The sequence below is a fragment of the Stenella coeruleoalba genome (genome assembly GCF_951394435.1).
Source record: "Stenella coeruleoalba genome assembly, chromosome: 1".
NCBI lineage: Eukaryota > Metazoa > Chordata > Mammalia > Artiodactyla > Delphinidae > Stenella > Stenella coeruleoalba.
The window spans coordinates 3023361-3040684 of NC_137169.1; the positions used below are offsets into that span (position 1 = coordinate 3023361).

Below are 17324 nucleotides of genomic sequence, written 5' to 3' on the forward strand. Positions count from 1 at the left end.
TGCTATCCTTCAGTCTCCTCCAAGCACCTGTGAAGCCTGTGAGCACCAGCCCCCGTGCTCCGAGTTCTGCAGACGCTCCACTCTGGAGCCCCTGGGGAGGGAAGATGGGCCCCTGGGTGCTGTCCACAGCCACGGGGGGAGTGGGGGGACCACGGCTGGGAGCCGAGCCTAAAGCACTCGCCATGGAGTCCCCGTGACACACTGTGGTGTGGGTACCCACGTTCAGCCCATTTTACAGGTGGGGAAACTGAGGCTCAGATAGGTTCCACTGACTGCCCAAGCTCACGCGGCTAGCAGGTTGGAAGTCAAGTAGCCAGCCCTGAGCCCCTGAGGTCAGCACCACACAAGGCCGCTTCTGGAGGCTGTGTGGATGAGTCATCTCCAAGCCTCTCTCCTCCTGGGGATAGAGATGGTCGTGCCCACCTCAGCAGGCCCCTGGAGGAGCAGACCATCCGCGTGCAGGCGTGTTTCTCGGCTTCCGCCCTGTGGACCTTCGGGGCTGGATAAGCCTGTGGAGGCCTGTCCTGTGCACGTGGATGTTCTGCAGCTTCCCTGGCTCTGCCCACGAGATGCCAGCAGCAGTGCCTCCATCCCCAGCTGCTGACAACCAGGAACGTCTCCAGACCTTGCCGAACGTCCCGTGGGGGCACGATGCCCCCTGTGCGAGCATCGATGGTGTGAACGCCCTGTGTGGACTGTACAGCGTCACTGACATGCCAGGGCCTCTTGTCTTCTGCAAGAGCTTATGAAGTAATTCCCCAGGACCTGCAGGGCCCTGGCGGCTGGATGAGGTTGGGAGGGGCGTGGACCCCACCTGCTCAGGTCCAGCGCCCACCCAGCTGCCTCCCCGTGGGCGGAGCCTCTGTGCAGACTGTCCAGGGAGTGGAGTCACCGTGGTTACAGGTTATAGAGGGTCTGTCCTTGCTCTGCTTTTTCTAGCGTGTCCCTGTCCCCACAGGTCTAGGGGTGTTGGGACCTAGTTTCTGAGCACAGAGATCTTAAGTCCCTGAGTCCTGGACTCGTGGTGACCCCAGCCAGACCCCTTCATTTGTGGATCTCTTGTTGTCCACACCTGGGCCATGAGGGTTTGGAATGAAGACACCCACCCACAGATGCTCCAGGACAAAGGGGTCCGTCAGGAGACCGGTGTGCCTGTGCTTCACCCACTGCACCCAGGAGTAAGAGGGTGTCAAGAGGACCCCCGCCCCCGGGGCTGACCCCACGTTCCGGGAAGGAGGGTAGCCAGAGACATCTGGTCACGTTGGAGGTTTCTTTCCTGAACCGCTCCTTCTCTGTGTCAGAAAGCACGTGTGCGCCCGACATCCACTGGGGCCGCGGGTGACCAAAACCTAGGCGCCCAGACCGCCTCTCCTGAAAGGGAGCGATGCTTTCATCCCCGCGAGTCCCGGGGCCAAGTGTGGAGCCGCTTCTACAGGACATCACGGTGACATCGGGCTGGGAGCACCGTTCGAGTGACTCACAGCTGCGTTTGTTTCACTAGGAACATTGAACCAGTTACTGCTTTCCAGAAGAGAGCGCGTGCTCTGCTCCCTTCCTGAGCTGGTGCTGGGGGATAGAGGCTGAGCCACCCGTGTCCGTGAGAGGGGAGGGCGGGTCTCTGCTCCTGAGATGTAGCCAGAGCCCCTGCTGCACTGTCCTGTTGGTGATGGGGGGCTGGGGGACACGGGTTGGAAGGAGGCCCCCCAAGTGCTCCTGGGCACCAGAGGGTCCTGTACGGAGGGTGGGGGGAGATGAATATCTCATGGTGTTGGAAAGCCGCGTCCCGCTCTCTCCAGGGCAGAGACCTTGGGGCAACACGGAATCAGGGATACCAGGACCTTTCCCCCACCGGGCACCAAGCTCTCCCTTCTCACGTAGAACCGAATGTCTCTTCCTGGTGGGATGTGCCTTCTGTCAGGAGAAGATGTGGTGGTGAAACAAAGGCTCACCTACTGGGAGTTTCACTTTGCCCAAAGGTCAGAGTTGAGTGTGGCCGCCATCTCCCCTTAGTTGCAGCGTTGGGGGTCCAGGATTTGTTCTCAGAAGGCTTGCTGCCTCCTCCATCCATCCCGGACCCCAAGCCTGCCGCCCCGTGGTCTCTGGGCTTCGCGAAGAGCAGCGTCACCCTGTCAGGCTCTAGGAGACGGGGCACCTCTGAACATCCTGAGAGCAAATGTCATGACTCTTCCCTCCAGCTCCCTGAGTGCAGATCCCACGGCTGGAGCACCCCAGCTTCTCGCTGCCAGCCCACAGCCCGAGCGCGCTTGGAATGTAGGTCTGAAAGGAAGGGGAAGTCCTGCGGGTCACCCACCATACTCTTCGCTTGGGACAGTGGCTTCCTTAGATTTGTCCCATTCCATGGCTTGACTGCAAAACTGGTGAGGTTTGAGGAGTTAAATACAAAGTGGGTTTTCCCCCCAGAGTGTGTGCTGTGCTTGGGGTCCTGCTTCCTAAGATGAGTGTGCAGAAAGGGGAGGGTCATCACTTTTCAGTCGAGACGGCTGGCAGACAGGACACCACAGGTGGCTGAGGTCATCAGCAGAGGTGGGTCGTGTTGACATCAGGCACCCCAATACCATGTGACAGGAGGGCTGTACCTCTGAAGTTCCTCCCAAGAACCCATCCCCCCAGTCTAACCATGAGAAAAACACCAGACAAATCCCAGTAGAGAGACAGCCTACAAACTGCCTGATCTGTCCTCCCGAAAACTGACAAGGTCATCGAAAGAAGGCAAGTCCGAGCATCCGTCACAGCCCGGAGGATCCCGAGGAGACGTGATGACTAATGTTACGTGGGATGCTGGAAGAGAGAACTGGTGAAACCCTAATGCAGTATGGAATCTGGTTCATGATCACGGACCCGTGCTTTCCCTAAGTTTTGACAAACTCAGCATGGTGATGTGGGATGTTCACATCGAGGCATCTGGGAGAAGAGTACACAGGACCTCTCGGTGCCCTTGTGCAATTTTTCTATGAATCTGAAACTGCTCTAAAAAGAAAAGCTTATTTAAACAAACAAACCAACAGAAGTGGGGCGGGATCAAGAGGCTTCTGGACACAGGATCATGCTGAGGAGGGGCAGGTAGACTCAGCAGGGGCCCCAGGTGAAGGGATGCCCATGTCTGTAGGGGTTGATGATGTCCACCTAGGAACACGGACTCCCCCAGAGCCAGCTCTGTGCTGGAGGAAGCACATCTGTGTCGTCCCACCTGCGTCCTCGGAGTCATTTCAGGCTGTACCCTATCCGTTATTGATCATAGATGCACGGTTCTTCTTAGAAGATGAGGAGACCTCAGTGCCACCTGCTCCAACCACCTCGTATGAGGCTGGGAACCTGGGGCTTGCGGAGTGGAAGCAACAAGCCCACGCTCAGGCCAACGTCAAACAGAATTGTTCCCACTGTGGCTTGTCCCCCGAACAAGCTGATGGCAAGCCCCAGAGAGACATCACGGGTGAGGGTCTTCCTCAGTCATCCAGTGCTGGGGTTGTACATGGGGTGCTTGTCACTGCTAGTGGCAGGGCTGGGACAGGCTGGCCACCTGTCGGATACCGCTCAGGTTCTGCCCCGTCCTGGAGATTCCGGGATGGCCTCTGGGCCGTGCAGACTCCTGCATAAACTTCTGGCCCAGCCCCAGTGCTCTGGCAAGCGGATGCCAGCTGCTTGCAGAAGGCAGCCCTGCAAACTCCTTGCTCGGAGAAAAGCGCACCCTTAAGTGGAAGGGATGTCTTTGTCTCCCTTAATTGACAGTGATTTTCTTCAGTGAAGAAAATATACAGAAGGTATCAAATTGAATCTCAATTTGCTGAATCTTATTAAGCTGTTCTTGGGGAAAAAGGATTTCAATAAAAGTTTAAAAGGGAGAGAAGCAAAAAGCCTGCCAACTAGAAAATAAAGTGGGATGGAGCAGTAGTTCCCAATTTGGGAGCAATCAGGTGGGGTGGGGGGTGGCTGGGAGCCTTTGTTCTTCATTTGAAAGTCTAGGCTGGGACGCTGCCGAGGGCGAGCCTTCCGGGGCCCGTCTGTCACAGGGTGTAGACGCGGCAGCCGGGCCCTCCAGCAAGGATCGTGCGGACGAATCTAAAGTCTCCACCGCATGTCCATTGCCGAGGCCGGCTGTGGCCCCAGCATCCTTTCTTTCCTCCCACCTGCCAGGGACAGGGAACGGAATTAGGACGCGATGCAGTGTGCCCCAAGTCTGTCTACCCACTACCCCGGCACACATCCACTTCTTCAGATCTAAACTACATACCCTAAAATCCACGTCTTTGAAGCGTAGAGGTCAGTGTTTTTAATGTATTCACAAGGTTGTGCCACTGTCCCCACCGTTAATTCCGGAACACTCTTATCACCCCTAAAGGAAACCCTGTGACCATTAGCAGTCACTCCCTACCCCCCCGCCCCCAGCCCCCGGCAGCCACCAATCTACTTTCTATCCCGGTGGATCGACTGCTTCTGGGCATTTTTTGTAAACGGAATCGTACAGCCTGTAGCCTTTTGTGACTGGCTTCTTCGTGACGTTTTCAGGGTCCATCCACGTGGTAACGTATATCAGCACTTCTTTCCAAATAACGTTCCACTGTAGGGCTGGACCACCCTTCTTTACCCATTCATCAGCTGATGGACACGGAGATTGTTTCCAGTTTCCTCTGTTAGGAATAATGCTTCTGTGAACATTCGTGTATGCGTTTCTGCACCCAAGAGTGGAATTTCTGGGTCCACGCTGAGGAACTTCCAAACTGTTTGATGGCTGCACCGTTTCACATTCCCACCAACAACGCCCGAGACTTGCAGTCTTCCCACATCCTCGCCAGCACTCGGAATTGTCCCTCTGTTTGCTTGTAGCCATCCTCGTGGGGCTGAAGCGGTGGCACGTTCGTAAGGCGTCTGTGGATGCCCCAGGGTTTTGGGGAAGCCGGCCGCACTCGGCCTGCGCCATGGCCTGGCCCCCTTGGCGTGTTACCCGCCGGCTCTGATGGTTAGTGGCTCTGAGGGCCTCCCCTGCAGATGTGTGGGGTCCTCTGCCATCTTGAAAAATGGCTGATGGCACTGTGGATGCCTCCCTGGGTGAGAGGATCTGTGAGTGGTCCTCCAAGAACCTCTTAACCGTGAAATGAGTGTGGAGTTGGGGGCTTCCCAGCCCTGTGCTTAGCAGTGTCAGAGGGACACTGCAGAGTGTTCCTGGGGTCCTGCCTGGTTTCAGGACTAGCTGGAGGGATGAGGACAGAGGTCACTGGCTGCCCCTCACACGGTCCTCGCAGATGTGTCTGAATCCTCTCACACCAAGATGCGTCTTCACCCCAGGGGGTCCCACACAGGAGTCCAGGAAGGTCCAGATTGCGCACAGAGGCAGCAGGCCTGGTGACAGAGCAGAAGGTTTGGGGCCTTTGGCCCCTGTAGAGAGACCAATGATGGGTCCCCTGCAGGCCCTGGAATCGGTCCCTGACCTCCCTATGGGAGGGTCTCTCTCTGCTCCCCCGCCCAGGCCCCGCATTTCCTGGCTCCTGGGTGTGGGTGGAGCCTGTGTCCTGACCTGTTCACCTGCCTCTGTATTTCCCTCTGTGAACAAATCTACCCGTTCAAAAGGAAAGAAAATGGACTTGAAGAGGAAAAACAAATCTAGCTCTCCCCACTGTTGCCACGGGTTGGCTTCTCTGCATAACAGCTGGGGGGCGTGGAAAGAGAAGGGTTTCCATGGTAACCAATTACAGCTCACGATTGGTGGAAAATGGCAGAAATACCCTGCCTGTGAAGTTGTGCGGGGCGGGCAGGCACAGGCCCTGTTGTAATTTCCTGGGGCGATGCCGCTCCAGGTGGTGGTGGCGGCGGCAGGCAGGTGTGTGTGTGACTACCGTTCACTCAGCCTGCCTGGCAGAGCCTCGTACTACCTGGTGGAGTCCAGTAATGCCTGTTGGGGCCTGGTGAGGCCTGATGTGACTGTGGTACCTGGGAGTGCCTGGTGAGGCCTGGTGAAGTCTGCAGGTACCTGGGGAGGCCTGAGGGTTCCTGGTAGTACCTGGTGGAGCCTAGTGGTGACTGGTGGGATATGGGGGGACCTGGTGAGGTGGTGGGGTATAGGGAGACCTGTGGTGCCCTGTGAAGCCTGGGGGTACATGGTGAGGCCTGGGGGTGCCTGTTGAGGCCTAGTGGTACCGGGCGGGGGGGGGCTGGTGAGGTCTGGTGGTGCCTAGTGGGACCTGTTCCTACCTGGTGAAACCTGATAATACCTGGTGAGGTCTGGGGGTTCCTGGTAGTACCTGGTGGGGTCTGGTGGGAGCTGGTTAGGCCTGGTGAGGTGGTGGGACCTGGTGAAGCCTGGGAGGACACGGTGAGGCATGGGGGTGCCTAGTGGGACCTGTTCCTACCTGGTGAAACCTGATAATACCTGGTGAGGTCTGGGGGTTCCTGGCAGTAACTGGTGGGGTCTGGTGGGATCTGGTTAGGCCTGGTGAGGTGGTGGGACCTGGTGGGAACTGGTGAAGCCTAGGAGGACACGGTGAGGCATGGGGGTGCCTAGGGGGGCATGGTGAAACCTGGTGAGGCGTGGGGGTGCTCAGCAGTGCCTTGTGGTACCTGCTGGTGACCGGTGGTGCCCTCCAGGCCGAGGCACCACACCTGTTGGAAGCAGCATCTCATTTCCCTGAGGGCTGGACTCGCGTGCAAATGCATAGAGAGGTGGGAGAACTTGAGCTTCTAAAGCATCCCCCTCCCTGGGCCACCTGTGGCCACAGAGGAGCCGCCCTTGGTGTGCACCTGGGGGCACCTCGCGCTGACCTGAATCTCCGTGTGCAGCGAGGCTGGCCCGGACCCTGCAGCACGCAGGGCTGGCCGTGCAGAGACCGCACGCCGGCAGCCTCTTGGCGCGGACGCATTAGCATAATGAGCGGTTCCTAATTTCTGCAGCCAAGCACTTGCGTTCTGATTGAAAAACTGGGGCCTTATTATTTGAGGATGTGTCCTTTTCGGCAATTAGCGCTCATTAATACAAGTTTCTTCCTTTCAACATGCTGGGGGGACAGCACGTTCCTAAGTGTCAGTGAGGGAAAAGTCAGCCTCAGGCACGTGGACACACTCACACAGACACGGACTGATTCAGTCCCTTTTAAAGTCACGTGACACCCTTGGAAGAAAACCTGCCAAACTCCGCTTCCCCAGGCCTGGTTCTACAGTGTTTCTGGGCTGACGACTCAGTGCAACACACATGCTCTCCCACCCCCACCCGCGACCATCCCTGAGCTCTGGCTTCGTGTCAATTTCTAGACGTGGCCTTGCTGACGAGCTCTGGCTTTGAAGGGCGCCTGTCCCAGGTCCTCAGTTACCTAAGCCGGTGGCAGGGCGCGGGGCCCGGGTCCCCCCCCCCCCCACGTGCACTGCATCCTCCCCTGGCTCTATCCTTGCCAGGCCCGGGGCGTGCTCAGCCTCGCTGCCCTCGCCAGGCCGTGCGGGTGTGCCCTCCCCAGCCTCCCTGTGCTGAGGAGGTAGAGGACAGGGTTCCCAAGGGCACCTGCATGGGAGAAAAGTATCGGCAGAACGAGCACTTGGGCAGAGTGGGCGCCCTGATGGACTCTCAGCTTCCCCGCAGCATGTCTTTTCCTGAGCGAGATCCAGAGGAGGGCACAGACCAGCAGCTTTCCCCGTGTATGTGTAACGGCATCTGAGGCCACGAGCCTGCTTTCAAATCGGCACATTCAACTGAGATACGAGGCGGCAGAGGGTGGGGCTGGCAGAGCGCGGGACCTGGCCCGGAACAGTAGATGCTGGGACCCTGCTCCACATGAAGCCCCACAGGCTGAAACCCCTGTCCCTCCAGACCTCAGGACTGCAGGCTGCAGGCTAGGCATCACCCACCTCGGACCGCGAACGTCTGTGACCTGGAGGGAAGTGCCCGGGCCTTGGACCCAGGGTGTGGACCACGTTCCAGCCTGCCCGGGCCTTGGACCCCGGGTGTGGACCACATCCCAGCCCTGCCGTTCCCTCCCCTCTTGGCGCCTCTGTTTTATTAAGGGTCAGAGCAAAGCGGGGATGGAAGGCCCGTGAGGTCATCTCTTCAGCTGACAGACGTGGGCTTTGGAGACTCGGTTTCCCTCCTGTAAGCGGACGCTTTGTCCTCAGCCGGCCACGTGCAGGCAAGCTCCTTGGAGGTGAAGCCGGGTCCTGAGCGCGTGTGGTTCGGCCTGTGCTGCTAAGATGCTAACAGACCGCGCTCGAGTCGGCCTTTGAAGTGAACTAACGAAGGGTTTCATTCCCCTTTGGAAGCTGGGATTAGCGCTCATTACAAGAAGAGCATTTCCTCGTCCTGGTGGGGGGTGGAGAGCGCCCCCCAGGCAGAGGCCCCCCCACTGATGCTTTTCTCTCTCTCCCACGCAGTTCCATGTTCATCCGCTGGCCCGGCTGCTCTCTAGGAAGCCATGCTTGGATCCTTATAGCCATGTTTCAGCTCGCCCTGGATCTGCCCGCGTGTGAGTCCCTGGGCCCGGGCCCCGAGTTCCGGCTGCTGCCCCGGCTGCCACACCGGCCGCCCCGCTTGTGGAGTTTTAAGAGCGGACAGCCCGCCCGGGTCCCAGCGCCCGTGTGGAGCCCCCGGCCGCCCCGCTTGGAGCGTGGTCACAGTCACGGGCAGATGCTGAGTCCCCGGGCCCGACGGGCGCACAGACCCAGGGACCAGGTGGCCGCTCTGGGGCCCAAAGGGGGGCTGGCCAAGCCCCCAGCTGCTGCCAAATCCAGCCCTTCCCTGGGCCCCTCCTCCTCTGCGGGGGGCAGTGGAGCTCCCACGGACCAGCAGGCCCTCCTGCGGCGGGGGAAGAGGCACCTGCAGGGGCCCGCCTTCAACAGCTTTGACTTCCAAGGCAGCAGGCCCACCACGGAGACGGAGTTCATTGCCTGGGGGCCCACGGGGGAGGAGGAGGCCCCGGAATCCAATACATTTCCAGGCGTTTATGGCCCCACCACGGTCTCCATCTTCCAAACACGGAAGACAGCTGTGGCCACTGCCACCGCCACCGCCACCACGGCCACCTCCGTGACACTGCAGACTCAGGGGCTCACGGAGCCCCTGGACCCCAGGAGTGGGAAACCGGTTGGGGTAAGCACAACGGAGCCTTCCACCAGCCCCAGCAGAGACAGTGGCAAAGTCAGCAAGCCCCCGCGGGTTCTGGGGGAGACCTCAGGTACGCCCACCTCTTTTCTGGTTGGTGCTGGGTCGGGGGGATATTTTGGGGGGGGTGTGGCTTAGGAGGGATGCTGAGCTGTGCCTGGGTGATGCCGTTTTGTGAGACTCTTCATTTCCCAGCAGGGAACCTAAAGCCATATCCCCTCACGGGAAGATGGGGCGCTGTGTATCTGTGAACTTGCACGTGTATATGTCCTGACAAATCTGGGCTGTGCTCTGCAAGGAAGGGCCAGGCTCTTCTAGCTGCTGGAAGGGAGCAGGGAGAGGGTCTCTCCCTAGAGGTGGCCCTGAAGTGGGCACTGTACCCACCCTGCCCGTGTAGGGGTGTCTGAGCCCCGCCGGACACAGGGAAACATCTTCCTGAATGGCCGAACTTCAGCTCCTGGGCCAGCCTGGGAGTTAGGCGTGGGCACATCTGCTGATAGAGACAGGGTATGTGGTGTCTTCAAAAACCCTCAAGGGTATGGCCCTAAGGAGGGGCAGCTGTCAGACTGGCCTAGAATTAGCAATTACCTTAAACAGCAGGAGAGCCGGAGGCCGTGTAGCAGGAGGAGCCTCCTGTGGTGTTAGCTGAGGCTTTGCGCACTGACTCAGGTGGGGGGTGTCTTGTCCCTGAAGATGGGTTAGGAGGTGTTTGGAGGATGGAGATCTGACAGATGGCTTTGGTTCTCCTGCCCGTGTTATTCTAGGTGTGTGTAGACAACTAGCATTTCTTGGCTTTGGAATATCTTGCTGCAACGTCGTTTTGTTGTTCCTTCTCCTCCTGTAACTCCTCCAATTGCTTCGAAAGGAGTAGCCCTTGAAAATCTCCCAGGCCAAAGCTTGTCCCTTCGCTGGTAGGCCCCCTGCATGTACCCAGCTTCAGGCCGGCTAGGGGACAGCCAGAATCCTGGACCCCCATGTTCCCACCCACTGCCAGCATCCTTGGCTTCTGTGAACGAGCCATAGCCCCATGCCCCGCCATGACTCCCAGGTTTACAGATTGTGTCCGTGCCTGCACATCCCAGACTAGCAGCAGCATCTGCTGACTTGCAAAACAGGATGCAAGTTCCAGGACATGAGCCCAAAGGGGGGGGGGCACCATGCAGCCTCCTCCACCCCCGGCTTGCTTCTCCACTTCCTCAGGGTTTGGACCTGACACGGATCCTCTACAGAACCCGGAGGACAGAGAGAACTGCTCGTCAGGGTCCCTCCGCAGCCAGGTTGCCATGCTGTCCCTTGCACTCCGTGTGCGCACCACATTCTGTATCCCGGCCGACAGGCAGGGTATGGTCAGTAGTTGGACAGGTTTCCAGGGAGTGGGTGGCCTTTGTTCCATGACCTACTTCCTTCCTTCACCTGGATAAGAGAACTGCGGTTTTTTATTCTGCGTGATTCTTCCCTTGAGAGCAACGTATCTGTGGAAGCAAAGCCAAGCTCCACCTCAACGCCAGGGGCCGGGGGCCGGGCTGGAGGGACGGAGGCTGTGAGCTCGGGGGTGTCACGGGAGAGGGTCTGCGGGGCTGTGCCTCAGCTGTCTTCCACATAGCCCCCTTCTGGGGTCTAGAGACACACAGACCCTGCCATTCATCTTCTCCGTGCCAGGCGCCCAAGAGCAGCTCACAAAGCATTCGTTTTTACCTCGATAAACTCGCAAGCCATCATCATAATAGAATCTAGTGGTGCGTTCATTTATTGTCATCTCCTCTGCCTACGTCACTTACTATATAGACATGGATGAGAAAACGAGTTCCCATTTCTTCCAAATTACATTTGTCATTACTAACGTTAAATGCCCGGGATAGCATTAGAAGGCTTAGCAAATTAATTCATAGTACATTGGATATTGCTAATCCAGCTTGACAGATGCTTATCTGGGAAAAGATTTATGGTTCTCCATGATATAATCTGCTGCTAGATTAATTTGTTTAGCACAACAAATTTAAAAGGGGGAAGGTATGTGTGTTTGTTTCTAATGCAGAGAAATGTTCATTCTGGGAAGTGATGCTGGATGCTGAGTAGGGGCAGCCAGTGGTCCTCAGCTTCGAGTTCAAGGCAGGGAAAGAGAGGAAATGCTGATTCCCCTAACCGGGCTCATCAAAGCTCAGCGGGTCCTACATAAGTGATCCAAGCCCCAGGGCATTGAGAGCCCAGGCCGGGGTCCTGCAGATCCCCCTAGTTAGCAGATGTAGACCTAGGCCCCCCAACTCGGAGTATGACTACTACTCACCCTTCTCCGACAGGATTTAAGGCAGCAAGGGTGGTCTTGGGGATCCCAGAGCTGTGGTCTGGGGGGCCTTGCGCACCACGGTGAGCGGTACGTGCTTCCAGGCTGCAGATCTGCATGTGAATCTGGGCTCTGCTGCATGTAGCTGGCTGACCCTGGGAAAGTTCTCTTCTCTGTTGGCTACATTTTCTTCATTTATGAAAGTTTAGAAATATCTCTCCTAAATGGTTGCTGTGAAGTCTCAGTAAATCAACCCCAAGTACAAAACACGGTGTCTGGCAACTAAGAATCCTCTGTCCGCGCCAGATGTTTTTATACCCAGCAAGAGTGACTCTGAGGAGAGGGTTACAGGCGTCAAGGACAAACAGGCCCAGATTTGCCCACTCACAGCTGGGGGGTGCCCCAAAGTCTGGAATGAAGGCTTTAGGAAGTGATATGAAGAATTTGATAAGTCAGTTCTGTGGTCAAAAGAAGTGTCTTTGGAATCAGGTTTGGGAAGTTGTTTTATTTTTGCTTCTGTAGAGAAACGTTTAGAAGGGGAATGTCTAAACATTCCTGTCTGTCCATAGCACAGGCGTTGGTGGGTGTAGAAAGGGCAGGTGGCTGGTGATTTGGGGCACTCTGAAATCTGTCAGGAGCTAACATTATATGGAAAAGCTGCTGGAATTGCCTAAGGGCCCACTTGACGTGGAGCAGGAGTCATGCTCCACGTACAGCGGTTGGGAAATCTCTCCTAGTTTTAGTGTGGTAGTTGAGAGCGCCACAGCCTGCCTGCCAATTCCTAACTTCATTTGTATTAGCTGCGTGAACTGGGGCAGCTTCCTTCTTATCTCTGTGCCTCAGTGGGAATTACAGAATTAAAAATCTCATAATGTTGTAAAGATTCAGTGAGATAGTACATACCAGGTGCTCAGTGCCTGGCACATCATAGTTCCCCAGGACATGTTTGCTGCTGCTGATACGATAATGATGATGGTGGTGGTGATGATGATAGAGATGATGATGATGATGATGGAAATAATGGTGGTGATGGTGATGGTGGTGATGTTGGAGATGATGGTGCTGGTGGTGATGATGAAAGTGGTGATGATGTTGATGATGCTGGTGATGGTGATGATGATGCTGGTGATGGTGATGATGCTGGTGATGGTGATGATGATGGTGATGATGCTGGTGATGGTGATGATGACGGTTTTGATGGAGATGGTGTAGACGGTGGTAATTATGATGATGGAGATGATGGTGCTGGTGGTACTGGTGATGGTGATGACAATGATGATTATTGTCCTTGTGATGATTTGCTGTCACGGGCTTACTGCTCCGTGGTGACGTCACTTGATGAGGTCCCACACTCTCACCCCTGGCCTTGGTGCTCCGAGCGGAGGTGTAGTTGACGCTTAGCCAGGAACTGCTTGGGGTGGAAAGTCACCCGGCTCAGGTTCACCAAGGCACTGAGCTGCAGCCTCACACGGTGCTGGCAGAGGCAGGGCGTCAGACGGTCAGCACTTCACCTGAGGTCCGGAAAAGAGGGCTCACCACAGTGGAGCGCTGCTCTCCAGTGACAGCTCTCTTGCTGGTCATATTCTGAGTCTGGAATTACAGTGTCTCCCAGGAGAAAAACGGAAAAACGGAAAGTCATTTCCTGGGCTTTAATCTTAAACCTCGTCAAGGGAGCTGTGGGCAGTTTAAGCCAGCCGGTTTCAGTCCCCGCGTTTGCCCCCTGCGGGATCTCCTGGGCATTTGACCTGCAGTTAGCGCTCAGTAAAGATTTTCCAGACCTGACGTTCCTCCACCCTGTCTGCTGGCCCCCGGCTCCTGCCTGCACAGACACATCTGACGCTTTCCCCACCTGCCTGTGTTCACAACTCCGGGAAGGTGCACTGCCCAGGAGGGCCCAGGTCCCCATTGTCATTCGAGATGTGTCCCCATCTGGATCAGTCACAGATCTGTGACACCCAGCAGCTCAAGGATGCGATGGCTCAGATGTCCTCCCAGTTCTGTCTGGTAATTTTTACACTGGAATCCACTCACGCATTTCCAAGGATGATTTCCAGGTTCCTTTGTCCTTGTCACCAAGGGGCCTTCAGTGTCCTCTTGGTGGGACGGGCTGGTGTCGTCTTCTCTCACCCTGCTGGTCAGATGACCTGAACTGGAAGCGGGGAGACCTTGGGATCAAGTCCCATGGTGATGGAGTAGTTTCTAAATGCCGGGATCGGAGGGGAAGGGAGAGAGAAGCAGACGTAACGGAGAGAGACACGTTCCTCCCCTTCTGTTTAAAGCTGTGGTGGCGGTTTAAATGCTGAGCCCCTTTTAATTAACTTGCTGGGTGTTTGCTGCCAGGGAAATGAATCCGTCCTTAATTTAAAGATATTTGAAGCAATGACTCACGAACTTCACAATTTCGAGTGGCTTAACTGGGACAAGAGCATCAACGAACAAGGGGGCTTGTGGAGCTTTTCCTCAACATCCTAAACTCGCAGACGGCGAGGCTGGTCTTCGGGGTCTTCACCGGGACTTCCCGTATGGGTGCGGTGTGGCTTGTGCCAGCTCTGGTTCTGGAGGGTGACCCGTGCTGGCCACAGGCGGGATCGTGTGTGTCCGCTGATGGCGCCGGGACCTGTCCAGCCTCCCTGAGCGCTCCCCTGCCTTTGCTGAGCAAAGCTGTGTTCACACCAAGTGGATAAATGGGCTGACTCATTAAAGCCGGCCTCGGGTTCTCCTGGAGACGACTCCATCACCGGCTTCCTTTTATTCCCTTCACATGCTTCCTGCTCCAACTTACTGCATTTAGTGCTTCTTAAGCTCTTTGTTTCCCTCCGGGCCTCATTCCCCTTCTAAGAGCACTTCGGGATCGGGAAGTTTCTTTAATTCTTATCCCAAACCATGGTGGCCGTCCTCCTGCGCTTTCTACCTGTGAGCGGTGACCCTCCACCCACCCTGGGCTGTTGTCCTCCCCAGGCCCTTGGAAGATGCCGGAAGAGACCTGAATTGGTGCCTCCTCAGTCTGGAAACCAGTGTCCTCTAAGGGTGCCGGTGGGGCTGCCGGTGATCCAGGGCCCGGGAGGCTGCAGGAGACACACCCCTGCAGGATGCCTCTCCCCTCCACGGGAACCGCATTCACAGGTGCTTTTGATATACGGTGGTATATGGTTTCATCCACTCACAGGGAATGATTTTAAGTGTTGAAATTAAATATTAGACAGAACATCATTTTTAGAATTTTTATTTGACTCTGTTAAGGGAACTGGTCTCAGAGTTTCTGGCTTCTGATCGATTGCACAGCAAACCATCCACTCCTTAGTTGACATTAAATGCTGCACCTTGGGGCGGGGAGGGGCCAGGGGATGGAAAACCCATCCCTGTGCCCTCTTTACAAGGAGCTTAAAAATCTCTTTGGGAAAGCCAGACAGGGAAGGGCACAATAGACAGATGACAGTTAAGGGCGTGAGAGGAAGTGTCACAAACACCACGTAGGCCATAATAGCTCAGGTGTTATTCTGGAAACACAGATGGGGGAGGAGGGGCGAACGAGGAGAGTCCTGATGGACGGGGAGGGTGAACAGGGGCAGAGGCCAGGGAGGCCAGCGCTGCTGGAAGCCCAGAGGCCTGCCTGGTAGAGGGAGCCCGGGGGGGTGACCCCGGGACTGTGTTCTCACCTCTAGAACAGGATCTGGAAGAGAAAACCCTTGGGGTCCCTGGTCCAGCTCTGAACTGATACAGCAACGTGAGAGGCACGTGTCCTTCTGCCGAGCACCAGAAGAACGGCCTTGGTGCTGTTTCCCTCCTGTTTTGTCATCAGTGAAAGGAGAGCCCCGGAGAGCTTTGGCATTCCCTGCTTACAGCGTCAACAGCCTGCCTGCCAGCCGGGGGGCCAGGCAGTGGGCCCAGCAGTTCCCGGGCGCAGGCAGGCTCTGGGGTCATCAGGGTGGTTGCTGGCAATGGGGTTTCAGAGCCTCTGTTTGGGGTGAGACGTCACCCGTTCTGTCCCCCGCCCCTGCCCAGGAGTGGTCCTGGGTTACAGTGACTAACGTGAAAGGGCCCAAGTGATTATACCTGAGGAAGAAACAGTGCCGTCACCTCTGCAGCAGGTAGGTTCCCAGTGAAGGTCAGGGCTCCCCAGAGCTCCCTGCCCAGTTCCGGAGACTCAGCCCCGCCTGCCGGGTGAGGGACGTGCCACACGGTCAGATGGGAAGAAAGACCAGACCTCTGGTCTTTGCTTTCGATGGGGCTCAGCGACTCTCTGCCCTGAAGTCTGTGGTTAGGAGGTGAGGATCAGTGATGATAGAGGATGCGGCTTCCCTTTCCAGAAGTTTCCTTTGGCAGCAGGGATGCCGAGTCTGTCTGGGGAGCTGTGTGGGGGACAAAGCTGGGGCTGGTGGGGAGAGCCCCTGCCTTGACGGGACCTGCCCCAGGCCCTGGAGGCCCACCTGCGGGCCAGTGGCATGTCCTCGACTATGCACGTGGCCTCGGGGAGTCCCGGCTTCCCCGCCTGCACAACTGGGAAATGCTTTCCACCTCGCGAGGCCGTCCTGAGACTTGACCGTGTCGACCCCGGTGGAGCGCGGAGCTTGCGGCAGTGCTGGGGCAGAGCTGATGATGGAGTCCACCTCCTCTTGTGGCTACCTTGGGGGTCGGAATGGCGCCAGCGCTGGGGACGTGCTACTTCTTTTGTGTCCTTCAAATGCTCCCCGAAGGTATTAGGATGAGGATGTGCGGGCACCCAGCCAGAATTGTTCTAGCTCTTCTGTGACCCTTCTCTGCCCTGGAAGGATTTCAGCAATCAGACCTACCCCGGAGACCCAGCAGAACCCCCTAAGGAGCCACATCGGCAGCCCCGTGTGTGTTTTGGGGGGCGTCACACCAAGGGGAGGTCATGAGCTGGAGCATCCTTTGCACGAGGACAGCCTGCTTCTCTCCAGACCCTCCTGGAACACAACCCTCCCCCAATAAGTAGCCCAGGAAGGACTTGCCATGCTCCCAGCTCAGCTTCACTCTCCACGTTCTCAAAACTGGCCTGGGGGGCAGGGGGTGGTGCTGATGCTGAGGGAGGCTCAGCCATCGGGAGTCGGGGGGCAGGTGGACCCCCACCCAGCTCTCCTCATCCCCAGGCCAGGGCCCTTTCCATGACTCCGGGGGGACCCTCCCCACCACACACCCCTGTTGCCTGAAGCTTCAGGACATCCTGAGTGAGGTGGGGACAGGGGTCCTAAGTCCGAGAGGAAGCCGATTGTCTTATTTGCTTGCACTTTCTGGGCCATGTGTGAGGTCCAGTGATGAAAGAACCTTCCCTGTCCTCTTGGGCCTTCAAGAAGCTCCCGGAGCGGGGGGTCTCCACCAGCAAAGCCTAGGCCGGGGGCATGGAAGGGTCAGATGTGAAAACACGGTGTGCTTTCACACGCTGCCCAGAAAGGCCAGCAGCTAGGGCCCTGGCCAGGACTCCACGGGTGTGTCCTTGGGCCGAGGGCACAGCCCCTGAGAGACGCACACCTGGGTCCTCTCCTCTATCCCCCATCAGCATGAAGGAGGGCACCGGCATCCTCGGTGGGGACGGGGCGGGAGGGGCCCACCGGAGGACAGAGGCAGCTGGAGAAAGCTGGGCTGGGAGGGGGGTGCCAGAGAGCAGGAGAATGGCGGGGCTCTAGGGCAGGCCCCCCGACCATCCAGACGCGCGGCCCGAGTTCCGAATACACATCTGCAAATGCTCCCTTAACTCACTTCCAACGCGCCTACCTTTTCATGGAAAATACAGCCGCCGAAAGCAGGGGTTCTAAACACTCGAGTGGTGCCCTGCGTGTGATTTAGAGGCACCACAGAGGAAGGTTACTTATGATAAAGGCTGGTCTGTGCACATCTTCACTGGGAAGCGTAAGGAGGTGGTCAAAGGCACCCTCCTCCCCCGCCCTGGGGCATCACCAGGAACATGATGCCAACACGAGCTGAGACAGGTGTCTT

At 57.1% G+C, this 17324-nt stretch overlaps 1 protein-coding gene across 3 annotated transcripts in view; it reads left to right on the forward strand.

The window, feature by feature from the left end:
* AJAP1 (adherens junctions associated protein 1) overlaps positions 1 to 17324 on the forward strand; it is a 117119-nt gene that overhangs the window by 47154 nt on the left and 52641 nt on the right. For all 3 annotated transcript variants that reach the window (XM_079943140.1, XM_079943139.1, XM_079943141.1), the window contains exon 2: positions 8365 to 9164. In XM_079943140.1, coding sequence (XP_079799266.1) covers positions 8365 to 9164 — 800 coding nt within the window. The remainder of the gene's footprint in view (positions 1 to 8364; positions 9165 to 17324) is intronic.